The sequence below is a fragment of the Scleropages formosus genome, chromosome 2 (genome assembly GCF_900964775.1).
Source record: "Scleropages formosus chromosome 2, fSclFor1.1, whole genome shotgun sequence".
Lineage (NCBI taxonomy): Eukaryota > Metazoa > Chordata > Actinopteri > Osteoglossiformes > Osteoglossidae > Scleropages > Scleropages formosus.
In genome coordinates, this window is record NC_041807.1 from 39047024 (window position 1) to 39069836 (window position 22813).

A 22813-nucleotide genomic window follows, 5' to 3' on the forward strand; every position below is an offset into this window, starting at 1 on the left:
TCCACAGATCATTCCTCCTGCAGAAGTTGGTCCTCAAATGCCAGCCCTCTCGCACCTGCCCACAGTTCCAAAAAGCAGATATGTGAGTTTCATTCTGGCCATAGTGGAGTCACAGGGAAAGTGGGTGACTGGTCACTTTGGGCCTGTACAGGACCAGTCTAGGGGCAACTTCCTGTGAAAACAGCATCAGCTCACATCCTGCACATGGTTGTTGGATCCTGCCAGCTGTACCCTCCGTGAACCCTGAACTCTGATTAATCTCCATACTTATACCAGCGGAAAACATTCCAAGGAATAATTAAAACAAATGCCCTTTCACAATCAAACTAAATAAAAATTGTTCAACAAAAGAAGACAGCCAGAACATGTCTCAGTTGCTGAGAAATAATACCCCAAGACAGCCTTTTCACCACATTAACAGTCACCACAGTACAGACACAGCCAGTCTCCTTCATGGCTGCCCATCTATTTACATACCCAAATACTCAGGCAAATCACAAGTACGTACAATGTACTTCCTCAACCCCACCCCACACATATTATCTTTTTACAGTTGAAATATTACCAATAAAAACATACCTAGACCTACAAAAAGTACAAAAAGTAGAGACAGCACTCAAACAGCCCACAATTACAGTATGGAAAGGAGGAAACAATTTCATATGTCTCGACAGATGGATTTCACAACGATTCATCACTAGGTACTACACACTATGAGCAATTCAGAGCCACCAACCCACCTGAAACACTTGTCTTTGGACTGTGGGAGGAATCCAGAGCACTGGTAGGAAATCCACATAAACAGGGGCAGAACATGTGAACTCCGCACTGAGTGGGCCGGATGCGACCCCAGAAGCAGGTAACAAAGTTGACTAAACGATGCAAAACGTGACAGCGTGGGCAATATTTTTAAAAAATATTTAAGTTGGAAGGGGAAGACAGAACAAAGCAACATCTGCCTTTCTCACCGGCGTAGTTTGCGCTATCATTAATTTCACCGCGGTTATGAATCAAACCACATCATATTATGTGACTGCTGCCTTTCACCTGAAAACAACTTGCAATCTGGAGAATATATTGTTCATATTGCTCATAAGAGGAAGAGCTTGAAAGGACAAGAACAAAGTACCCGAGGAGTGAGTTAAAATTAAAACGTCAGGCGTTATACCTTATTTCCTGTTTTTTTCCAGAATAAAACAGTAACAGCAACCTACACTGATTGAACAACTGACAACTATTTAATATTTGGCAGTTTCAAAACCAAACTTCAAAAAAGCTGCCCCCCAAGCAGAAAAACAAGACAATGTCCAGCTACGGTTAAGGCGAGGAAGGTATGCAGTACCTTCACAAACATGTGTATTAGTTCCCAATGTTAGAGTTTGAATTACATGGATTATTTCATTTAGCTGATGCTTTTCTGAGAAGCGAAAGACAATGTTAAGCTGCATCCAACCATTTATCCATTTAAATAGCTGAGTAATTTTTTCTGAAGCAATTGTAGGGCAAGTATGTTTCTCAAGAGTATTATAGCTGGAGGTAATACTCAAACCTGCAACCTCAGGGTCTGCAAGCAACAGCTCTCACCACTACACTACCAAACTACCCCATTAATTATAATGAATTTATGTAAATAAATTGTTACCTAGGGTTCGAATAACCGTCTTCATCGCTCGAAACCTGAAAACAACAGTCCTAGTATGTATCAGCTACTCTCTCTCTCTCTCTCTCTCTCCCTGTGTGTGTGTGTGTGTGTGTGTGTGTGTGTGTGTGTGTGTGTGTGTGTGTGTGTGTGTGTGTGTGTGTGTGTGTGTATTGGGCTTTATATCATTTGCCTTTCAGAACTATGGGCAAATCCTTGTCTCGTTTTTATGAAGTTTTCCCTCGTGGTGAAGAACACTGATTTTTGCCTTGGGATATTTATACTTTATGGATTTTTTTTTTGTATTATATGGTGTTCTGTGATGTTTGGAGGCTTGTTGAATGAATGTACTTGGAGTCTGTGCGGTGTGTTCTCCCTTTTTATTTTATATATCTGTGGATTCTGCAGATGCTGTTGATGGTGTCACACGCACCACAAGCACCTTCCGCAGGTGAGGCCAGCACACCTGAACTGAGTCTAGGTGCAATATAAATATGAAGAGGTCACCACTGAGAAAGCGCGGAATCTCGCAAGTGCATACACATCTGAAACACAGGCAGTGGCGTGTCGGTGTTACACTTTACTGTTGAATATTTACACTAATGTCTCACCTGGTAATAGCAAGCATCATTAAACTTGTTTACAGCAAATTCAGTAACATGCTCTAACTTTTCTTTTTATGCCGAACCGCGTGAACTGTAACTGTAACTTGTTTTTCCGCTTTGCAAGTTAATTGGTTAAATTAACATGTGAGTGCTGGAACAATAGATTATTATAGTTACAGTGGGAACTTCTGTCTTTCTATTAAATCAGTACCACAGCACTGTAATGTCAAATTCACCTAGGATTTACAAGTGCATTTTCAAAAATTTCGGGATTTTTCCACCATCTGAAAGTATAGAATTTCACCCCAGTTCACATATTTACAAACAGTGTTGTCACTCACATTGTGAATTGTGTAAATCTGGGCTGCAATTATGCAGTAAAGCACTAATTACTTGTGTTAAAAATTGCCAAACACTTTCCAGTTGATTTCCTTCTATATTATCTAATTTCCTGAATTTAATAACGTTCTTTATCACTTGATAGAGATGTGCTTTTGTTGGGGAAAAAAATGCCACCTGCATTTTTTTCAGATTTGTGCACTGTACTGAACGGGAACTTTTCCTGTTATTGTTAGGTTACTTTGTTTGTGGCTATTAATTGTAACCTTAACACTGTACGTCGCTTTGGAGAAAAGTGCAGCTAAATGAATAACAGTAAATTTAAACGTAATTGTGTGTTCATATGACACGACACTAACTCTACAGCTACTTCTCATGCTTCTTTCATTCTTCTCTCTTACTGATTTGCATAATTATATACTGATAATCATACATATTCATATCTACTGAGTAGTATGGCAACCCGTGAGGGACACACTTTACAAATATCCTAACCATTTATTCTTGCATAATAAATTCAGGTGGAGTTATTTTTTCAAATACTTATTTGTTTAGTTAACCAGTTCTCAATGTTTACTGTCTCTCGTACTTAATATCAAGAGTAACATAAAGACAATCTTTTATAGATTCTTGCTGGAGATGATAGTCTTCACAAAATCAGGTAAAACTGAGGGAAGTAATAATAATGCTGTGCTGCTGATAAAGCCACATGTTAACAGTGATTGGCAGCAATGAAGAACTCCTATTCATGTGCATTACTGCACTGAACACATGGTCCTATAGTATTTTGAATTATACTGTAGGTGTCATAACCCAAGTACAAGGTTTTAATATTTTAATACTTGCAGTCTTTTGCAGCACTTCAGTGCTAGATACTTTATATTTGACTCCACAGGGATGGTTCAATCGCTCAAGTGCATTGCAATAATTTACCTCAAAACCCCAAATCACTTACATTTACTTATTTAGCAGACATTTTTCTCCAAAGCGACATAAATCTCAGAACAATATTAAGAGTTTTGGATATATGTCATAATTGTGTCACATCACTTTGGTTCAGAAAAATTATCCAAGGCCAAATCTGCAGGACCCAGTCCAACCCACTGCGCCACCGCGCCCGCTGCAGTATGTAGTCAATTGTCCAATTTTTTCTTTGTATTATGCTTTCGTTCTGCGCTCTGCATCATTGTGTGGGAATCACTAGAAAAATAAACTGAACTGAATAAGGTATTGTGTTGGGACTTCAAGGTACTGAACACAATGTTCTGACATTTGTTCCCAACATAAACAGTTTTATTTAGTCCTGCTGAACTTTGATTGGGGGGCGTGGTAGCGCAGCAGGTTTGACCGGGTCCTGCTCTCAGATGGGTCTGGGGTTTGAGTCCTGCTTGGGGTGCCTTGCAATGGACTGGTGTCCCATCCTGGATGTGTCCTCTCCCCCTTCAGCCTTACACCCTCTGTTGCCAGGTTAGGCTCTGGCTTGCCACGACCTCAGATGGGACAAGCGGTTTCAGACAATGTGTGTGTGTGAACTTTGAATTAATACGATGCGTGACCAGAAGCAGATCATAATTTGTATGTCAAGGCTACCACAAGAGGCCCTACTCTGCTCCAACCAAAATCCATACACCTGTTTCTAATGTAGCAATGAATTGAGGCAATTTACTCAGGACTAGAAATGACCAGGCTGTGTTCTGGTATGGTAAAAACCTCAGGATCCTGTTGGCAGAGTGTTTCTGCATCTCACCATTCTCTATCTCCAACCTACATCACTTGTTCCGTGGACCATCCTATCGCTGAAGCCCCTGGTCTTTTCCTCAAAGTCTCTGTGGGTCACAATGTTCATCACAGCACCACTGTATCGTGTCTTCAACCAGAACCAATAGCACTTCGCACAAGAGTTCACAACACTTCACATTTTCTGGTGAAAGTGACACAGTAAGACTCCGTGTGCAAGGCTAAAGATATGTAATACTTAAAAGATGAATGCTTTTTATTTAGGGGGTGCGGTGACGCAGTGGGGGGGTGCGGTGGCGCAGTGGGTTGGACCGCAGTCCTGCTCTCCGGTGGGTCTGGGGTTCAAGTCCCGCTTGGGGTGCCTTGTGACGGACTGGCGTCCCGTCCTGGGTGTGTCCCCTTCCCTCTCCGGCCTTACGCCCTGTGTTGCCGGGTAGGCTCCGGTTCCCCGTGACCCCGTAAGGGACAAGCGGTTCTGAAAATGTGTGTGTGTGTGTGTGTGTGCTTTTTATTTAGGGGGTGCGGTGACGCAGTGGGGGGGTGCGGTGGCGCAGTGGGTTGGACCGCAGTCCTGCTCTCCGGTGGGTCTGGGGTTCAAGTCCTGCTTGGGGTGCCTTGCGGCGGACTGGCGTCCCGTCCTGGGTGTGTCCCCTTCCCCCTCCGGCCTTAGGCCCCGTGTTGCCAGGTAGGCTCCGGTTCCCCGTGACCCTGTAAGGGACAAGCGGTTCTGAAAATGTGTGTGTGTGCTTTTAATTTACATTTACACTTCTATTTCCATACTTTTATTTAACATATGATTTTCTCCAAAGCAGCTTACAATTCAGAATAAAAAGAAGTTCATTTGGTAACAAGGAAAAAGCTTGACATACAGATATGCAAATTCGCAAAGTACAGTCAATTACAATTGTTTTCACAGGTACATGAGGGGCAGCCTGTAGGGCTAAAAATAGATTTTTAAACAGAATAGACACGACTTTAACAAATAATGTAGTGCACCTTTATGGAGCAAATAGATCGAAGGAATAAATGTATCTGAAATAAATGTTTCAGGCCCTTGTTAAATGCTGAAAGGGATTCAGCCGCTCTGAAGGATAGAGGAAGTTTATTCCACTCAATCCATTCCACTGGACCTGCTGTGGTCACTCCTTACACCGAGCTAAAAGTCTGTCAAGATGTACACATCTACAGTATTTTATACCCTTTAGGTGTAAGAATTTTCCAAGAATCTCTTTCAGGTTAAGGGTCAAGAAATGAGTGTAACTTGCTGCTAATTTCTTCTATGTTAAAACTGAATAGAAGATTAAAAGCAGGGAATTTTCCTTAACTACTTATGAAAATCAGGTTTCCAGTGGTCCAGGGCCAGTCCCAGAAGCACAGGGTGCAGTGCCAAGCAAGGTACATCCTGGATGGGTCACCAGTTGATTGCGGGGTTAAAAATTATATAAATCCATTAAAAGGTCAATATGAATTCATTCACTGAGCAATAGTCTGTATTTAATTTCATATTTGTTCATTTGAAAATATAAAAATTCTTACCTTTTAACTTTTTCTGATATATGCAAAGTAGCCCTACTGCCAATACCGCAACACCAAATATGACAGGGAATATAAGATACTTCCGTTTTTTCTCTCCACACTCAGAATCAGACACACTGTCTCCTGGTTTCATCGTGAGAAGTCCTTTGGACTCGCAACTTGAACAGAAGAAAAAAAGGTTTTACACAAAGTCTCTGGTTTTAAACCAGTGCAACACAGACAGAAAAGTCTTACTCTGTGTGTGATGTACAGGACGAAGAAGATCCATTGGAGTAAGAGTTTTCAGGGCAGTCCTCACACACAGTGTCAGTAGAGTCTGTTCCTACAGTAGTGAACAATACAGTGTTGTACAGTGTATGTACAAAACATTAAAGTACTTTTTAGAAAAACAGACTGCTGTTTAAGGTTTATTTTTAGTTTGGATAGTCAGATATGAAAAATCCAATCAAACCTGGGTGTCTGATGAACTGTCCAGGTTTGCAGGTTGTATGTTTTTCTGCTTTCTTGCATTCTCCTTCAGAAAAATCTGTACAATAGTTCCCTTCCAGGACTCCACACACTGTGTTTGAAGTGGTTAAACACTCCTTCACTGTCTTTAAACCAAAACCTACAGCAGAAGAAATACAATTATAATAAGATAATAGCATTTGTTTACCTGTAGTAGTTACTATAAGTAGAATTTACAAAACATTGTTTAAAATGATACAACAGTTCTCACCTTGGTCACATACTGTACACGAGGTACACTGAGTGAGACCATTTGGTTTGTCAGTGTAAGTGGGTCCAGTACAGGGGGCACAGGAAGTGCTAGTTTGCGCTGTACAGTCTCTGTACACTCGAGTTCCTAAAGAAATGTCAGAATGTAAACAATTGACATTTTCCTTTGATAGCATACCTAAAAAAAAAAAAAACCTTTAATCCAGCAATCACTTATTCTAATATTATGGAGTGCTTATGAAAGCTGCAGCATAAAGCATGACTTACCAGGAAAGCACATAGGACAACACTGTCCATTTATTTCATATTCTGCCCGGTCACATGCAAAACAGGGGTTGTATGTGACTGGGGTTATATTTATACTTATCAGAAGAATCACACGCATCTGAAGTGAGACAAAGTGTTCCAGTCAATTGAAATATATACAAAAAATGATCAATCATATTATCAGAAAAAATATCAAATTAATAGCTAAATAACAGAAAAAGTAAAATTTACAGTCTCTCTCAAATTTTGCCCATAGTTAGTCATGTACACAGTATGTAATAATTAAAACACCCCAATTAACACAACTGGGTGTGACCTCATGAACGTGATCACCTGGTACAAATGTTAATAACGTATAAAGGAAGAAAGCAGATAAACTTTCTCCAGTGTGACTTTACTGAAAGGCAGAACCTTAAGGTACTGCACCTAAAAGTTTCCTTTGCTTTAAAATGGAATAACATGGTGTATTATTAATTGTGCTGCATTTCATTATTCTGATTTATTTATACAGCTGACACTTCTGTACAAGGTAACTTTATTAGATTTGCCCTTAAAAGTTTAATCCAGGATCAAATGTAACGTTGTTGTGAATAAAAGATTAACCTAAGACTAGACTAGATACTGTAAAAACTAAAAAAGGGTTACAGAATGGGGCAAAAATCAATTTATCAAATTATAGGTGAGAAAGTTGAGCAGATACAAAGGAACAAGAGCTAAGATACAGTAACAAAAAGAATGAGTAACAGAATAACAGAGTTTCAATACAGTGAATGAAGAAATGGAGCTTTAAAAAGCAGCAAAAAGTCAGACTTCTGTGGGATTTGCTGGTAAAATGGTTTATTATACTATGCATTTTTATACAGGTGGTCCATGATTTACAATGAGGTTATGTTTCATGAAACCCATCATAAGTCAAAAATATCATAAGTCGAAAATGCATTTAATACATCTAATACACACTTCTGCGTGGCAGCCTGGGAGATACGAATCGCTGCCGTTGCCCAGCATCACGAGAGAGTATCGCTCCACATATCGCTTGCCCGAGAAATAAAATCAAAATTCGAAAACGGTTTCTACTGAATGTCTATCGTCAGCTCACCATCATAAAGTAAAAAAAATCATAAGTCGAACCATCGTAAATCAGGAACCACCTGTATAAGCAAAGGAAGTAGAAGAATGTCTGATTAATGGAGTTATACAAAGTTCAGGAGTGAAAAAGGCATTTAAGCGAAACAGAACTAATAAGAGTACGTACCATTTGATAGAACATTATACAGAGATCATTTTATTCTTGTTTGATGAATATCCAGAAATAACTTACATCTTACATGACATGTATTTGTCCCTTTTGTAGCACTGTGGAGTCCATTGGACAACCTGAGGAAAAGACACATATTTCAGTACATATTTACCTATCAGCTACAAAGTACTGAATATTTACCTATAATTTGTGTTACAGGTAGATCTGTTCATATGTCTAAGGGGCAAAAGTGTGTGCTTGCTTTTCTTACACGTGAACAACAAACTGCCATCCTGGAGCTGTTGATTTCATTTCGACTCCAGGCTGACCGTGTTTGTTTTGTCAGATGTTGTGGAGGTGTTCTTCGACTTTAAAAAAGTTTTCAAATACATTTTTAATTTTTTATCTTTATTTTAGACCTCTTAAAATGTATAGATAATCATAATCAATTCATGATAGGCCCTGAACAACTAAGCAAATGAAAACTGATTGTGATGGAGTTCAGCCTGGATGCTCAAACAAATTAAATCAACTTCATCTAATGAACCATGATCAATCATCAGTCATACATAAGAATTCATATGGAACAAAATAAATGTAGCGTTTCCATAACACCCAGCTTAATAAGACACTAGTATGGAATATCTAGTTTCAGGATTCATGGAAAACTAAAGGAGAAACAGTGGAGTTCCCCTTGAAGTCAGTTTCATTTTCATGTCATAAAGCATAAGTAAAACTTACATCAATGTCACTTGTATTTATATTTTTGTATACCACCCTTTATAAGCATCTTAAAAGTATATTATATTTAAAATTTGCATTGGATTGAGACAACCCAGCACATCTACTCAGCGACTGTTCTGAAGACGGAAGGAAGGGGAAAAACAAAGCGGTCAGCGAACACTAACAGGGTGTGTATGAGCACACAGTATCCCATTGTCCTTTACTGTACTGCGTTTACACCTTGTGAATACCCAAAGCATTAATTATGAAGTATGTGGGGGGAGAAATATGAAAGGACTGTCTGTATTAGACTGTGAACTTGCTACAAAGGGGAAAAGTCTATAAATGAAAACATCCATGTTCTTATTTTATAAGCAGCATATTTCATCAAATACATGGACTTTACACCTGACGAATTCAACACATTCTTTGCCCATTCGAGGTTCTCAACAACAAACCACTGGGAGCATACAGAACCCAGCATTCACGGTCTCATCTGTAGTTGTGGCAAAGACTTTTGGGAAAATAAACCCACGGAAATCAGCCAGCCCAGACAACATCCCTGGGTGGGTACTCAGAACCTGCTCATCGGCGCTAGCTGATGTCTTTACGGATATATTCAATTTGTCCCTCGAAAAAGCTTCAATTCCCACCTGTTTAAAGGACTACTATCCTGCTGCTGCCAAAAAATAATAAAACATCCTGCCTCAATGACTACCAACCTGTTGCGCTGACTCCGGTAGTGATGAAGTGCTTCGAGAGAATCGTCATGAGTTACATCTGGAGTATTATTCCAGACACTCTGGACCCTCTCCAGTTCGCATACAGACCGAACAGATCCACAGAGGATGCCATCAGTACAATACACACTGCCCTCACCCACCTGGAAAACAAGGACAGCTATGTTCGAATGCTGTTTATTGATTATAGCTCAGCATTCAACGCAGCGATACCTTCGAAGCTCATCAACAAGCTTCACAATCTTGGTGTGCCACCCACCCTCTGCAACTGGGTTCTGAACTTTCTAACGGGCAGACTCCATTCCGTTAGAATTGGGAACCACATATCCAGGTCAATAACCATAAACACAGGAACTCCGCAGGGCAGCGTGTTGAGCCCAATGCTCTACGCACTCTTCACCCACGATTGTATGGCCTCCCAGAACAACATCAGCGTCATCAAATTTGCTGATGACACAACAGTCATTGGACTGATAACGGGAGGCAATGAGTCAGCACACAGGAGGGAAGTGTCTGACCTAGTGAAGCGGTGCAAGGACGACAATCTCTCCCTGAATGTCAACAAAACAAAGGAGATGATTGTCGATCCACGAAGGATAAGGGAGCAGCACTCAACATTGCATATTGGTGGGACAGTGGTGAAGAGAGTGAGCAGCTTCAGATAACTGGGTGTTCACATTACTGAGGATCTCATCCGGTCTCATAACATTACACAGCTGGTCAAGAAATCACGTGAGCATCTGCACTTCTTGAGAAGGCTGAGGAAATTTGGCATGCCAAGCTGAATCCTCAGAAGCTTCTATAGGTGTGCAATCGAGAACATCCTCACTAGCTCCATCACAGTCTGGTTTGGAAGCTGCACAGCACAGGATCGTAATGCTCTACAGTGGCTGGTGAGAGCTGCCCAAATCATCTCTGGAGCGGCCTTACCAACAATGGAGAGCCTCTACCAGGCCGGAGCCATGAGGAGAGCTATAAACATCATCAAGGACATTAGTCACCCCCAGCACAGCCTTTTCACACTCTTACCATTAGGTAGATACTACAGGAGTGTTAAAGCCAGAACTTCAAGGTTGAAAAACAGTTTTTACCCACAGGCCATCAGGCTTGTGAACAACATCCATCTACTGCCTCTCTCCCATCACTGCAGACACAGATTACCCTCTGATCTTGTAAGGTGTCAACTACCCCATCCTTTCCACACACACATTTTCTGAACCGCTTGCCCCATACGGGGTCATGGGGAACCAGAGCCTAACCCGGCAACTCAGGGCATAAGGCTGGAGGGGGAGGGGACACACCCAGGACGGGACGCCAGTCCATCGCAAGGCACCCCAAGCGGGATTCAAACCCCAGACCCACCAGAGAGCAGGACCTGGTCCAACCCCCTGCGCCACTGCACCACCACACCCCCCACATACACACACCCACAATGCAAATAACATCAGTGACTACAGATTACTTTTGCATATTTTTGCGTACACATACAAACTCCTTTTAAAATGCAAATAACATCATCGACCTGATCTACCTTTGATAGTAGACAGATAGTATATTATAGTTGTCTTTCATGTTTACATTACACACTGTACACTTTATACATGCACATAATTTTGTTTCTTGCATTGCATTAATAGTAATTTTGTAAAATTGTAATTTATGCCTTGTGTTTTTTTCCTTATGTCCTTATAATTTATGTCATAAGCTGCTGGGGGGAATCACACGAGTAAGAATTTCATTGTATGGTGTAACAGATGGTTTACTGCACATATGACAATAAACTCTTGATTGATTACCAGTTCAGACCACTGTGTCATAGGTAGTACGTGGTATTTGCCAAAGATCTGCTGAATAATAATAACTAACATTTAATTTCTTTGTTCACACTTTCATCTTAAGGAATTTTCAGTACACACACACATTTTCAGAACCGCTTGTCCCAGATGGGGTCGCAGGGAACCAGAGCCTACCTGGCAACTCAGGGCGTAGGGCCAGAGGGGGAGGGGACACACCCAGGACGGGACACCAGTCCGCCACAAGGCACCCCAAGCGGGACTCAAACCCCAGACTCACCAGCGAGCAGGACCCAGTCCAACCCACTGCACCACTGCGCCACCATGCCCCCGCACCCGCTGTGGAATTTTCAGTAATTGTTGCCAAAAGAAACAAAACATACTTTGTGGCAATTGCAGATGTGCAGAATAGGAGGATGGACACTGGACACATTTGAAGAAAGAAGTTATGGAAGTGACTTTATTCCAAAGGGGAAAAAGACAGGAAGCACCTGAAAGTTTCATCCTGTTTTAAAAGCATCTAGCAGAGCTGGGTGAGCGAGTGAACCAGTGGTGATTCTGCAACATGTGACTCCAGAACATCTGACTGCAACATGTGACATCACAGCATGTGTGGATTCCACTGCAAACTTATTTAGAAATGGTGTCTGGACAGAAAATCAGATCTCTGTACACCAGGTGCTCCACTGTTCTCATGGGACACATCTCCTAAGGTTTGTTGCACCAAAATGACTTTCCAACTCACCCAGAGCCCCTTATGTATGAAAACTGAAGCATTCTGATGCCTGTTAAGAGGCTATTGATCAAAGCCTGTATTTGGTTAAAAACCTTGGATCAATAGTCTGTCCCATCAGGACCCACCATTGCAATTTCACAGCCCAGTTTGGACCATTTCAGTGGGGCCTCCTGGATTTAATATCATTTCAAATTATGCATCAGAAATATGTGCTATTAAAAAAAAAAAAAAAAAAGAAAAAAAAATTAGCTTATGCTTTGACATCGCATGGTCAAAATACAAAGAAATCTTTCTTGCTTTCTGTTCTGCAAACTCAGAATCTCACATTTCAGGTGTTTTGCTTAATCACATGCTATGGATCACATTACCAGACTGCAGAATCTGTCTGCAGCACATTTGACCTTCGACAGGATTTCATCAGTCTGAATCTGGGAAAGATCCTCCCTTATGCTCTCTGCCCCCTTCTCATTCCAGGCCATCTTGTATAACCCGTTCCTTATCTTTCAAAACTGGAGGTGAAAACTGCAATGTAGGTCCCTGTGAGGGTGTGAAGTTAAAGGTAATCAGGGTTAAACACCTTGCTTAGGGGTACTGCAGAAGGAGTGGACATCTGTACTGGGAACCTCAACGGCTTTACCGTTATAATCCAACATACAGCACAGATACTTCATCTATGATGCAAGAAATTCCCAAATAAACTTTGCTACACTGAATCTGTCTTCATAGACTTAATAGTCCAGTTGTTCTGTAAATGATATTTGTTATTTTTACTTGTACATTTAACTTAGCACATACTTTCCTCCAAAGTGGTGTATATTTCTGAGTAAACAAGGTGCATTTCACCAACAGAGATACAGACACACAATCCTCAGAGTACAAATCAAATCAAATTTATGATCAAATTTGTTTGGCTAGAGCACTAATGCTCATTGTCGTGGAACCTCAGCAACCAGAAGATGCCAGGAAAGGATCTTGTTTGTAAATTGTCAGGAGCCATATGACTGATGCAAAGCCAGCAGTTTTATTTAGACGGACCACACCTTGACATCATAGAAGTTTAATGAATAGTTAGTAGCTGAACTGACATCACATCTTTGTGGGCTGCAGTGTGTTATTAACAGGAAAGAGTGTGAAGATGAACTGAAGGCTAAACTGCACACAGAGTCTTAGATTGTTCCGAGGGTCTCTTTTATTTAATGGACTTTGTTATTATTAATTCCCTGTGGCACACAGGAACATGGCCATACCCTCCTTATTGGCTGCACCTGATTAAGTGATGAGGACCAGGTGTGGCCAAAGTACTTAAATGGATCCTCAGGATCCAGCTGTTTTTGGTCCTGTGAGGTTGTGCTTCTTTATGATGTAGTATGTGGTTCCTGTTCAATATAATAAAAATTAAAATTTCCACCTGTTTGAAGTCCAGTTAAGATAACGTTTCAAGAGCAAGCGATTATACTTTTGTAAGTCACCTTCACAATGCAGCCCACGAACTGCAGTGAGCAGTTAAGCTCAGTTTGCGTAGCCCTCATGCATCAAGGGGAGGAATTGAATCGATATTTACTATTTAAGGAAAACAGCTGCTACTTAAAATAGTAACTGATATCAGGCAGTAAGCAAACACAAATAATTCAAGATGCCAAGCAAACATGCATAGAAAATTAACTTTAATGCAATGTTTTATTAGTACTAAAATCAGAATCACAGTAAGACTGCAACTGTCCTATTGACATAATAGATTGTCTTGTTATTTTGATTAATGCCTACAGTCACTGTAAGAGTGGAAATATACAGATCAGGGTGCTAAATGTCTTAGCACAAAAGTCTTTAGGGGATCTAAATTATCTGCTCTAGGACTTTAACACTTGTAAGATCAGATAAAAATATGAAGATATGAGGAAACTAACCCCCGAGTAAAACATTTGAGAAGCAGGACATTCTTTGCGTTTGGTGAAGGAAGTTTCTGTGTAAACGAAAATTAGGCTCTTCATTTCCCTGAACAACTAAATTGTTTAAAAAGTCAGGCTGGGAAAAACTATAAAAGCATGATCCTGGGGGCTGGGAAACTAGTATCTTAAGTGAACTTGAAGTTGTTCACACGACACACTGTGCTGAGCTTTTTCCTAGCAGATACCGCGGAACTGGCTGAAAAAAAAAATATACAAAATAACTGAAAACAGATCAAATGACGAAAGCAATTTACATGAGCTGACACATTAAATGGAATGACGAATACAATCAGGCGTTTTTACCTCCATCTTGACTTTACTGATGCTGACTTGTAATTGTGGCAACACCGTAATTAATAGTAATAAATGAAAACATATTTCGTACACTTACTTACCCAGCACGGACTATTATTATTCCGTCTACGGTGTCCCCAGGTTCTTTCTCTCGCTGTAACGCACTCTGACAGACTGAAACGCTTCTGTTCGGGCTCCACCAGAGGCAGAGCAACGACGAAAAGAAAATTGTATACGAGAGCGACCCGATAATTAATATTAAAGAGGGCGAGAGCAGAGGGGTCGTTCATTAATTATCGGGGGTGGAGCAGAAGCACGTGAGCAGAGCGCGAGTCTTCGAGTGGACAAGGACGTGTGGGAACCCGCAGTCCGGACGGGTCTGGACCCCCCCCTGTGGTCAGGTCCCGAAAAGGAGCGTCTGGACTCCCGCGTCCAGCGAGCGCCAAGAACTCGCGTTAGACGCGCTCAAAATACAACTGGTGAGTGAGGATCGCTGAACCTGAGAGCCGACAGCGTGCTAACAGCATTGCTTTTTGTTTTTATTTCATTCATTTAATCAAATGATCTTTGATAAACTGGTTGAGACTTGTGAATTCCGTCATGTCATCCTCCAAATTATTCACACCATGTTTTGAGTTCCATCGGGATGAAACAACACCGGATTATGGAAAAAAAAAATAAAAATCCAGTCAGACCAGGGGTGTTTGATGAAGTGTCCAGGTTTGCAGGTTCAGTTGTGTTTTGCTGTGCTGCTCTACATCCTCCCTCATAAGGATCAATACAGTAGTTCCCTTCCAGGACTCCACACACTGCGTCTGAAAAGCGTTTATACTTGTGTTTCTCCACGAATGGGCGTGGCCGTGCTCATGGCATTTACTCGTTTAAGAAAAAAATAAAAATTAACCTTTTTATTGCTGGCAGGGTATAAACGTCTCTGACAAATGAAATAACCTTGTAAAAAAAAAGGGTACAGGGAAATCACATTTATAGAAATATATAATAATCAATAGAGCTCATGATATTCAATTATGTAACAATCATCTAAGCACAACAAGGAAAGAAACATTTCGTGTATCATACAACATTTCAGAGTATATGCGTGACAGTGAGTGGAACAAACACGCGGAGGTCATCGAATCGCTGTCGTTACTCTTTCCCTCGTATTATTGCGCAGAACGAAACACTTTACAGGTGCGGATTGGAACCTCGCAGTAATACACCGTTTACACTGTTATTTATTTATTTATTTGCATCGTTTATTTTATACTTACTTATTACACGTGGCATGACGACTGGACGTTGAACACAACAACAGTAATCGTAACGCAAATGGACGTTTTTTAATCAAACTTGGACACACTACAGTAAGATTCACGGAAATAGTGAACATGAGGCGTGAGTTACCAGTCAGTGCTGATATTCTGTCGCTTTGTTCCGACAGCAATTCTTCTTTTTCTTTCTGTGCGTTTCGCTGTTTATGGCGGAACGGGGCGTGGCGTGGTCTGGGGGATGGGGGCGTGGTCTGGGGGATGGGGGCGTGGTCTGGGGGATGGGGGCGTGGTCTGGGTATGGGGGCGTGGTCTGACCTTCGGTCCGTACCAGGAGCGCAGTTAAAAACAGGAGAGAACTAAAGATTTTACATTTATTAGTATTGTATCGGGGTGCGGTGGCGCAGTGGGTTGGACCACAGTTCTGCTCTCTGGTGGGTCTGGGGTTCGAGTCCCCCTTGGGGTGCCTTGTGACGGACTGGCGTCCCGTCCTGGGTGTGTTCCCTTCCCCTCCGGCCTTACGCCCTCTGTTACGGGGTAGGCTCCGGTTCCCCGCCACCCCGTATGGGACAAGCAGTTCTGAAAGTGTGTGTGTGTAATATTGTATCTATTATATATGATATATAGTGACCTTCATTTCATGCAGACTCAGTATTTTCACAGAAACATCAAATTACTTTGCGACCTGATTTGTAAGAATAATGACACTGTCCAGCTGTGTACCTTCAGGAGGATCCTGTGAACCACAGTAGTAAATTAATATCAAGTTCAGGTTCAGTAGGTACTTTACGGCAAATATATCGGGTTTCTTTTGGAACTGGACCCAGACACTTGGAGAGGACACCAGTGAGAATGTCCTGAAAAAAAGCACTTTGTCCACGGAAAACCTCAGAAAAAGCAAAGAAATTGCAATAAGAAGGCCAAATGTAAGAACAAAAATAGGGCTACAACACCACGTGTCTCATAAACAGAGAAAGTGAAAGTAAAAGGAAAGTTTGCCACTGGCGCCTTTTGACACATTTGCTGTTTGTTCACTCTGCAGCCTAAAGACACAAAACTCCTGATCAGACAGTAACTTTACATTTTAAACCCGGACTCTGAACTGTTCACTTCTGTTACTGGATTAAAGTGATTTTCTAAGGAGAAAAAGATCAGAGGCCAAAGTTTATAAAGGTTATTAAAGATCTTCAGCTTTAAAACTGTTTTAAAGCTCGAGGCGATTGCAACACGAGCTTCCTGTATGCATTTTATTTTCTAAGGGAAGGTGCAAAACTTGCAGCGTTGAACTGCAAACTTGTCAAAACCGCGCAAACTTCCTGTTATTTTAACTTCTAAGTATGCGAGCAAATGAAAGAAGTATACAGTTTCTGGTATTAATTTTAAGTGGTACTTTAATATAAAACAAATCTATTGTCTACAGTGATGTCACAATTTTTCATGTTTTAAATAAAAAAAAAAATGAGTTAAATATTAAACTATAGAATTATTCGACAGTTTATCATTCACCAAAATGTAGGCCAACAAATGTCTGGTAAACAAACATGAACGTTATTTGTCAGTTAGAAGAAAGGGTTGGGCTTGTGATGTCATCGCAGAGTTGGTCTTCTTTGCTGTCAGTTTGTCGCGGCATTCAGAGCTCTGGGTTCAGTTTTGTCAAATGGAAGGTGTGTAAAGTGCGGGGGAAACACAGTCGGGTTTAGATTTTATTTAATATTAATCATATTAATCAGAGTTACTGTAGAAGAGCGGCTCTGCTTGTTTTGAGGGCATCTGCCACGTGGGAAGCTGATAGATAAAGGCTGGTGACCCTTTCCACTCGTACAGATGAAACTGAATAGAGAATAAAAAATATAGAAAAGCTCCGGTTACAATGCTGCTTGTTATACTCATTATATGTTCATGGCGCATGACATGTGCTTCTAAAGTTATTTTCTGTCCACATAATCACTTTTGTTCTGAAATAACCTGATTTCCAAAGAGGAAACACTAACAAGAACAAAGAACAAGGATGGAGAAACATGAACAATATAGAAACACCACATTTAGAAATAATTACAAAAATACTTTTTTCATATTTATGTTGATTTCCTACAAAAATAGGACAGGGGATTTAAGGCTGACTGCTACATTACACACCTTTTCCCTGTAGTGTACAACCTGTGAACTCTCTTTTTGAATGGGCTCAATTTAGTCCATATTCTGTGGGAAGTCAGAGCCATGAGAGAACATCTAGGGAAAAGCTACATGGTCGTCAGTAATATTTTGCCACTGTGTCCCTTACCCAGTTACACAGTTCTGTAATTTTTACTACATTAGTTCAGGGTAAGTACCTTGCTCAAGGGAAAGAAAACAGAACAGGATTCTTCATTTGGCACTGCTGTTTATCCAGAAAAGTCAATGGATCTGTTTTACAGGAATTAGTCCCAGTTTTCTCATTGTACTTCTTGTCTTCAATGTTCTATCCAATGATTCATCTGTTGTGAAATTCTTCTAAAACTCTACGTGAAGCAGTTCACAAAAACATTTCACAAAATAATACTTCAGAAGAGAGTGTCAACAGGCAGAACTTCTGTCTCCCAGCACCTGGACTGTACAACTGGATGTAGGTTTGATTAACTAACTCTTGAAGGTTGCATGTTCTTCCCATGTTTGGGTGGGTTTGCACCCACAGTCCAAATGCATATTTCAGGTGCACTGGTGACACTAAATTGCCTGTAACGTGTGTGTGGACTGGTATCCTGTCCAGGGTGAACACTGAGTAGCCTGCCCTGGTGCCCTGTGCTTCCAGGATGGTCTCCAAACTACAGGAACCCTACCTTCGGATAAGTGGTTATGGGTCATGAGTCAGTGGATGATATTTCATGGGCTTAACAGCCTTCTCATTCTGCTTCGAAAACACCAGCTGTCACATCTTCACTGTCTGATCTCTGCTCAACAGGCTGAGGTGAGGTATTTAATTCTGTGCAAAATATTGTTTATTGGTTTGTTTAACAATTTATGAGAATCTGAGCAGGAATCTGAGAAAAGAAACAATGAGATTTTAAAGAAAAGCAACACAATATGAGCTTAGTAACAGCAGTAATAATGAGCAGTAATGTAATTATATTAAAGTATAAAGATGTCTTTTTTGGAGCCAATATCAACTAGAAACCACATTTAGTCAATGGATAATTTCTTCTAATAATTTAATGATAGAATTTCTCACTTGTTTCTGAACAACTTCACTTTCTTCTGATTGCTGCAGTTGGCATTCCTGTTATAACAGCAGAACATTTAATTATTGTTAATTGTACCAAATTTCAAGAAAAATGAATCCAGAGTAGTATACAGATGATAAAACATGTGAAATATTGCACAATAAATTGGCAAAAACATATTAAAACAAACCTGATCTTGTTGTAAGGGCCCTAAAAAAAAAAAGAATTTAGTGTTAGATTCATTCTATCTCAATGTCAGTTTTAATAGTTAATTTCAGTGTTAATGGAAAAACTGATGGTAATTTGGTCAATTTTTAATGGACCTGCTTTGTATATAAAAAGTCATTAAAATTGTCTTACCTGGTTTGCTGGAGTTGTTTTTCTTTGGACAGACCCGTGATTTGTACAGTTTTACTCCTCCAACGAGTAATAACACTAAAATTATTCCAAGTACAATCCCAACTATCAGAGGAGCCCAATTCTTCTCTCCACACTGAGAATCAGACACACTGTCTCCTGGTTTCACTGTGGGAAGTCCTTTGGATTGACAGCTGTGAAAATGCATTTAAATATTTACATTATGTATTATATACTGCATACACATTGAACATAAAATTAGTTGCATTTTTGTTTTATGCAGTTAAATAAAAACTAAGGAGATAATGACAAAAACAAGAATAATGACAGACTTACTCTGTGTGTGATGTACAGGAGGTAGAAGATCCATCTGAGAAAGAGTTTTCAGGGCAGATTTCACACACGGTGTCAGTAGAGTCTGTTCCTATAATATTAAAACAAACAAAAAAAATTACCAAACCCTAAAATCAACATGATCTTTATTGTCACTTCCACAATATGTTTGGAACATACATTGGATTGAAATAGAATTTCTCCAGGACCACAATGTGACATGGAGGACAACTAAAAACAATACATAGAAATATACAATAAAATGTGCAATGAATAGAAGTCTAAATAGATTTAAAAATCGTAATGCAAAAAGTGAGTTTTTGTGCGATAATTGTTTGGAAAGAAATTGAGATTATATTACAAATTTGCAAGATTATAAATCAAACAGGTGGAGTTAAAACACATGAACATAGCAGACCAGGGTGTTTGATGAAGTGTCCAGGTTTGCAGGTTGTGTGTTCCTGTGCTGCTCTACATCCTCCCCCATAAGGATCAATACAATAGTTCCCTTCCAGGACTCCACACACTGTGTCTGAAGAGGCTGTACACTCCTTTACTGTCTTCACACCAAGACCTGTTGATGCAAAATCAAGAATATCCATGACAGATTGTATGACTAATTTGTCAAGTTTAAAAAAAGTGGTTAATTTGAAACATGACTTCTCACCTTTTTGACACACTGTACAGGGAAAGCAGGAAATCAGACCATTTGGTTTGTCGGTGAAAGTGTCTCCAATACATGGGACACATGTAGTACTGGTGTACGCTGTACAGTGTCTGTGAACTCGGGTTCCTAAAGAAAAATAAATGTGTACTTATCATTTGATACCCTCTTCCAACTGGGAACATGTGCCTGTAATTCACAAATCAAATATTTGAACACTGTATATTTGAGCAGCTGCAATACTATAAAACACAACTTACCAGGTGGACACATGGGACAACACTCTCCATTTTTTTCATATTCAGCCCGATCACATGGAGGACATAAGTCAGATTTTAAAAGCAGAAGAAACACTGCACATATCTGAGGAGACGGAAAAAATTTTTTTCATTTCAGATATTACATGTGGGTATCAAATCAATAAATGGTGAAATACGATGCACAACATTGAAGCCATGGTGGTGAAACCACATGAAGCAGAGAATAGTATGCATGTTATTAAAGGACACTTTTAAAAAAATAAAAAAATAAAAAAAACATGGCAGATTTATCCCCCCTGATCAGAGGATATCAATATCATTCGCACTGTAATCACAACAATATCCATCTTTGTGGTGACACCTCTGCTGCCTTCAGACTGACCTGACTGAGTGGTACCTTGTTAAGATGACTGCTCATCTGGGATGTTAATCAGGAGGTGTTTTCAGAGTGACTTTACTAAAAAGCTCTGCTCTCAGATACCGTACAAGTTTCCTTTGTATTATATTTAAATATTAGTGGTGTTTTGTGAGTAGAGCTCCAGCTAACGTCACTAATTTCTGCAACAATGTATGATGTTAACCAACTTATACATTAGCTGATTCAGGCATTGTAAGATATAAATGGTCTGACCTGTACAGAAGTGTTTGTTAAATGAATAAATGTAAATTTAAATGTCAATGTCAAGACCACCTCTTGGCCAAATATTTAAGTCCCCCCAACATTTCAAATAATTTAACATTAATAAAAACATCTAAAATAAACACTATTTATCCATTATTGACAATTTAAAGTGACAAACCCTGGTTGTATTCTGAGATCAAATAGGGCGGCCAGTCCAGCATATCCATCACACCCCACTATCTGAGGCCAGACTGACCAAGAATGCAGTGACAAGAATCACATAATTCACTGAATGCAGCCAGGTGTATATAGGGTACAGTATTTAACTGACATTGACAGCTGGTTTCTGTGGGGAGTCAGTGGTAGCTACAGCTTATTAATATGTACATTTTATTTTCAAGGAAAAAAAATACAAACAATCTGATGTATCTCGACACACAAGGTAAGTCTTATTAACTTAAAAATGGAAAAATTTGTGAACTTCCTTCATAAACAAAGGAAACAATCATTCTTACATACCGTTTGGTAGAACATCATATCCAAATCCACTGGGGAAAATATCAAGTGCCCATAAATCTTAGTTCAGTAATAATATCTTAAATAAAGCTGTTTTAATCCTTTGCAACCATGTTCAGTTGTAACAGTTCATTCTTCAACCTGAGGAAAAAGAGACTCATTTCAGTACATTTATATTTCAGCCAGGAGATACATGGTCTCTGTTACCTGCAGTATCTACTTGACTGCTTCTTAAGCCCGTTTCTCCATAATCACTGTTTTTCCTTTTATTTCACTCTAAACTTGGCCTGATTTCTCTATTGACAGTTCTCTGTGTAGATTGACTGAACATGATGGATTCAAATTCTTTTAGAAGATGCTCATAATGGTAAAACAGTAACAGTGTATCCCATTTGATTAAGTTGAACAATGTATGGTGGGTTTCCTAAAACTCAGTAGATTAAGGGGACTGTCACACCCCCAACCAGACCCTGGACACCAACACCCGACAGTAATTAGCAGGAAGGAGTATGAAGGTTGCCACACCACCGCTCCCAAACGGCAGAATCTCTTTGAGACAACCTTTCCCTCTATGCTTCAATCTCCTTACCTTACCTTACACCCCCTGCCCTTCCCAAGTCCTAATCCTCATCCCCTTATCTGATTCTCCTTTGTTGCTGACCTTGGACTCTCCCACAAAACAGCATATGCACCTTGATTCTTTAACCCATGCCTGTCCCCAACCATGAGTTTTGTTTGCCCTTCAAGATTCACAACAAAAGATCCTGCACTTGGGTTCTACATCTGGTGTCCAGCCTCTGTGTGTAACAGGAACGGTGCAGTAAAGGTTGAAACTCCATCGTAAACTTTGGTCCTGACTGATCAGAAAATACAAGTTTTACTCCAATGTCCGTGTGAAAACACTGATAGGGTGAAAAAGTCATATGTAGCAGAAAAGATATGCTGTGTAGCCTACTGCATATTTGACCATTTGTGGCATTTTCTAAATGGAGTGTGTTCCAGAATTCCTTATATGTAATGGACCAGTACCCGGTCACCTATTTTGGGAGTGTCAACCGAAATGTCACTATGAAACTGCAAAGCCCAATAATACCATCAACAGTAAAACCATCAATAGTAGCATAATCAATCTTTGTTAGAAAACTTTAAAATAAACCAATGACTGGTGTGAGCAAACCAATCGTGTAACACACACACACAAAACGTCTGAAACTGCTCGTCCCAAGCGGGGTCGTGGCGAGCCGGAGCCTAACCCGGCAACACAGGGCTCGGGGGAAGGGGACA

General features: G+C 40.2%; 4 protein-coding genes across 11 annotated transcripts in view; 1 reads left to right on the forward strand and 3 right to left on the reverse strand.

Annotated features, from left to right (window-relative positions):
* Positions 1 to 22813, reverse strand: part of LOC108922356 (tumor necrosis factor receptor superfamily member 5-like) — a 533457-nt gene that overhangs the window by 508973 nt on the left and 1671 nt on the right. The window contains exons 3-12 of one of the 3 annotated variants that reach the window (XR_003797214.1): positions 21533 to 21670; positions 20392 to 20494; positions 20135 to 20260; positions 19886 to 20041; positions 19471 to 19558; positions 19138 to 19328; positions 18968 to 18987; positions 18786 to 18833; positions 18397 to 18597; positions 17994 to 18078 (exon numbers count right to left, since the gene is read on the reverse strand). Coding sequence is in view for 1 of the 3 variants with exons in the window: in XM_029247631.1 (XP_029103464.1) it covers positions 18568 to 18597; positions 18786 to 18833; positions 18968 to 18987; positions 19138 to 19328; positions 19471 to 19558; positions 19886 to 20041; positions 20135 to 20260; positions 20392 to 20494; positions 21533 to 21550 (780 nt within the window). In the remaining 2 variants the exon portion in view is untranslated. Of the gene's footprint in view, positions 1 to 17993; positions 18079 to 18369; positions 18598 to 18785; positions 18988 to 19137; positions 19329 to 19470; positions 19559 to 19885; positions 20042 to 20134; positions 20261 to 20391; positions 20495 to 21532; positions 21671 to 22813 lie in introns of those variants that run through there. The other 2 variants (XM_029247631.1, XR_003797213.1) reach the window with 2 other exon arrangements.
* LOC114909298 (NACHT, LRR and PYD domains-containing protein 12-like) overlaps positions 1 to 22813 on the forward strand; it is a 454333-nt gene that overhangs the window by 258290 nt on the left and 173230 nt on the right. The gene's annotated exons all lie outside the window — the stretch shown is intronic.
* Positions 1 to 22813, reverse strand: part of LOC108922354 (tumor necrosis factor receptor superfamily member 14-like) — an 83035-nt gene that overhangs the window by 9520 nt on the left and 50702 nt on the right. The window lies entirely within an intron of this gene.
* LOC108922357 (tumor necrosis factor receptor superfamily member 14-like) lies at positions 4993 to 15793 on the reverse strand. 6 transcript variants are annotated; one of them, XM_018732457.2, is made up of 9 exons: positions 15717 to 15793; positions 8162 to 8217; positions 6841 to 6958; positions 6575 to 6700; positions 6308 to 6463; positions 6091 to 6178; positions 5857 to 6014; positions 5646 to 5722; positions 4993 to 5028 (listed from the first exon to the last, which is right to left on the reverse strand). In XM_018732457.2, the coding sequence occupies exons 3-8, from the start codon at positions 6956 to 6958 to the stop codon at positions 5658 to 5660; spliced, it is 711 nt and encodes a 236-aa protein (XP_018587973.1). In that variant the 5' UTR covers positions 8162 to 8217; positions 15717 to 15793; the 3' UTR covers positions 4993 to 5028; positions 5646 to 5657. The 6 variants fall into 6 exon arrangements, with proteins under 6 accessions (XP_018587973.1, XP_018587967.1, XP_018587971.1 ...); XM_018732451.2 differs by having other exon boundaries at positions 8096 to 8217; XM_018732455.2 differs by lacking the exon at positions 15717 to 15793 and adding an exon at positions 15584 to 15706 and having other exon boundaries at positions 8096 to 8217.

Coding starts and splice junctions, on each gene's coding strand:
- LOC108922357 (XM_018732451.2), bottom strand. Junction 6,701..6,840: donor TTGTCCTATGTGCTTTCCTG/GTAAGTCATGCT, acceptor ACATTTCTTTAG/GAACTCGAGTGTACAGAGAC. Junction 6,464..6,574: donor GTGTACAGTATGTGACCAAG/GTGAGAACTGTT, acceptor CTTCTGCTGTAG/GTTTTGGTTTAAAGACAGTG.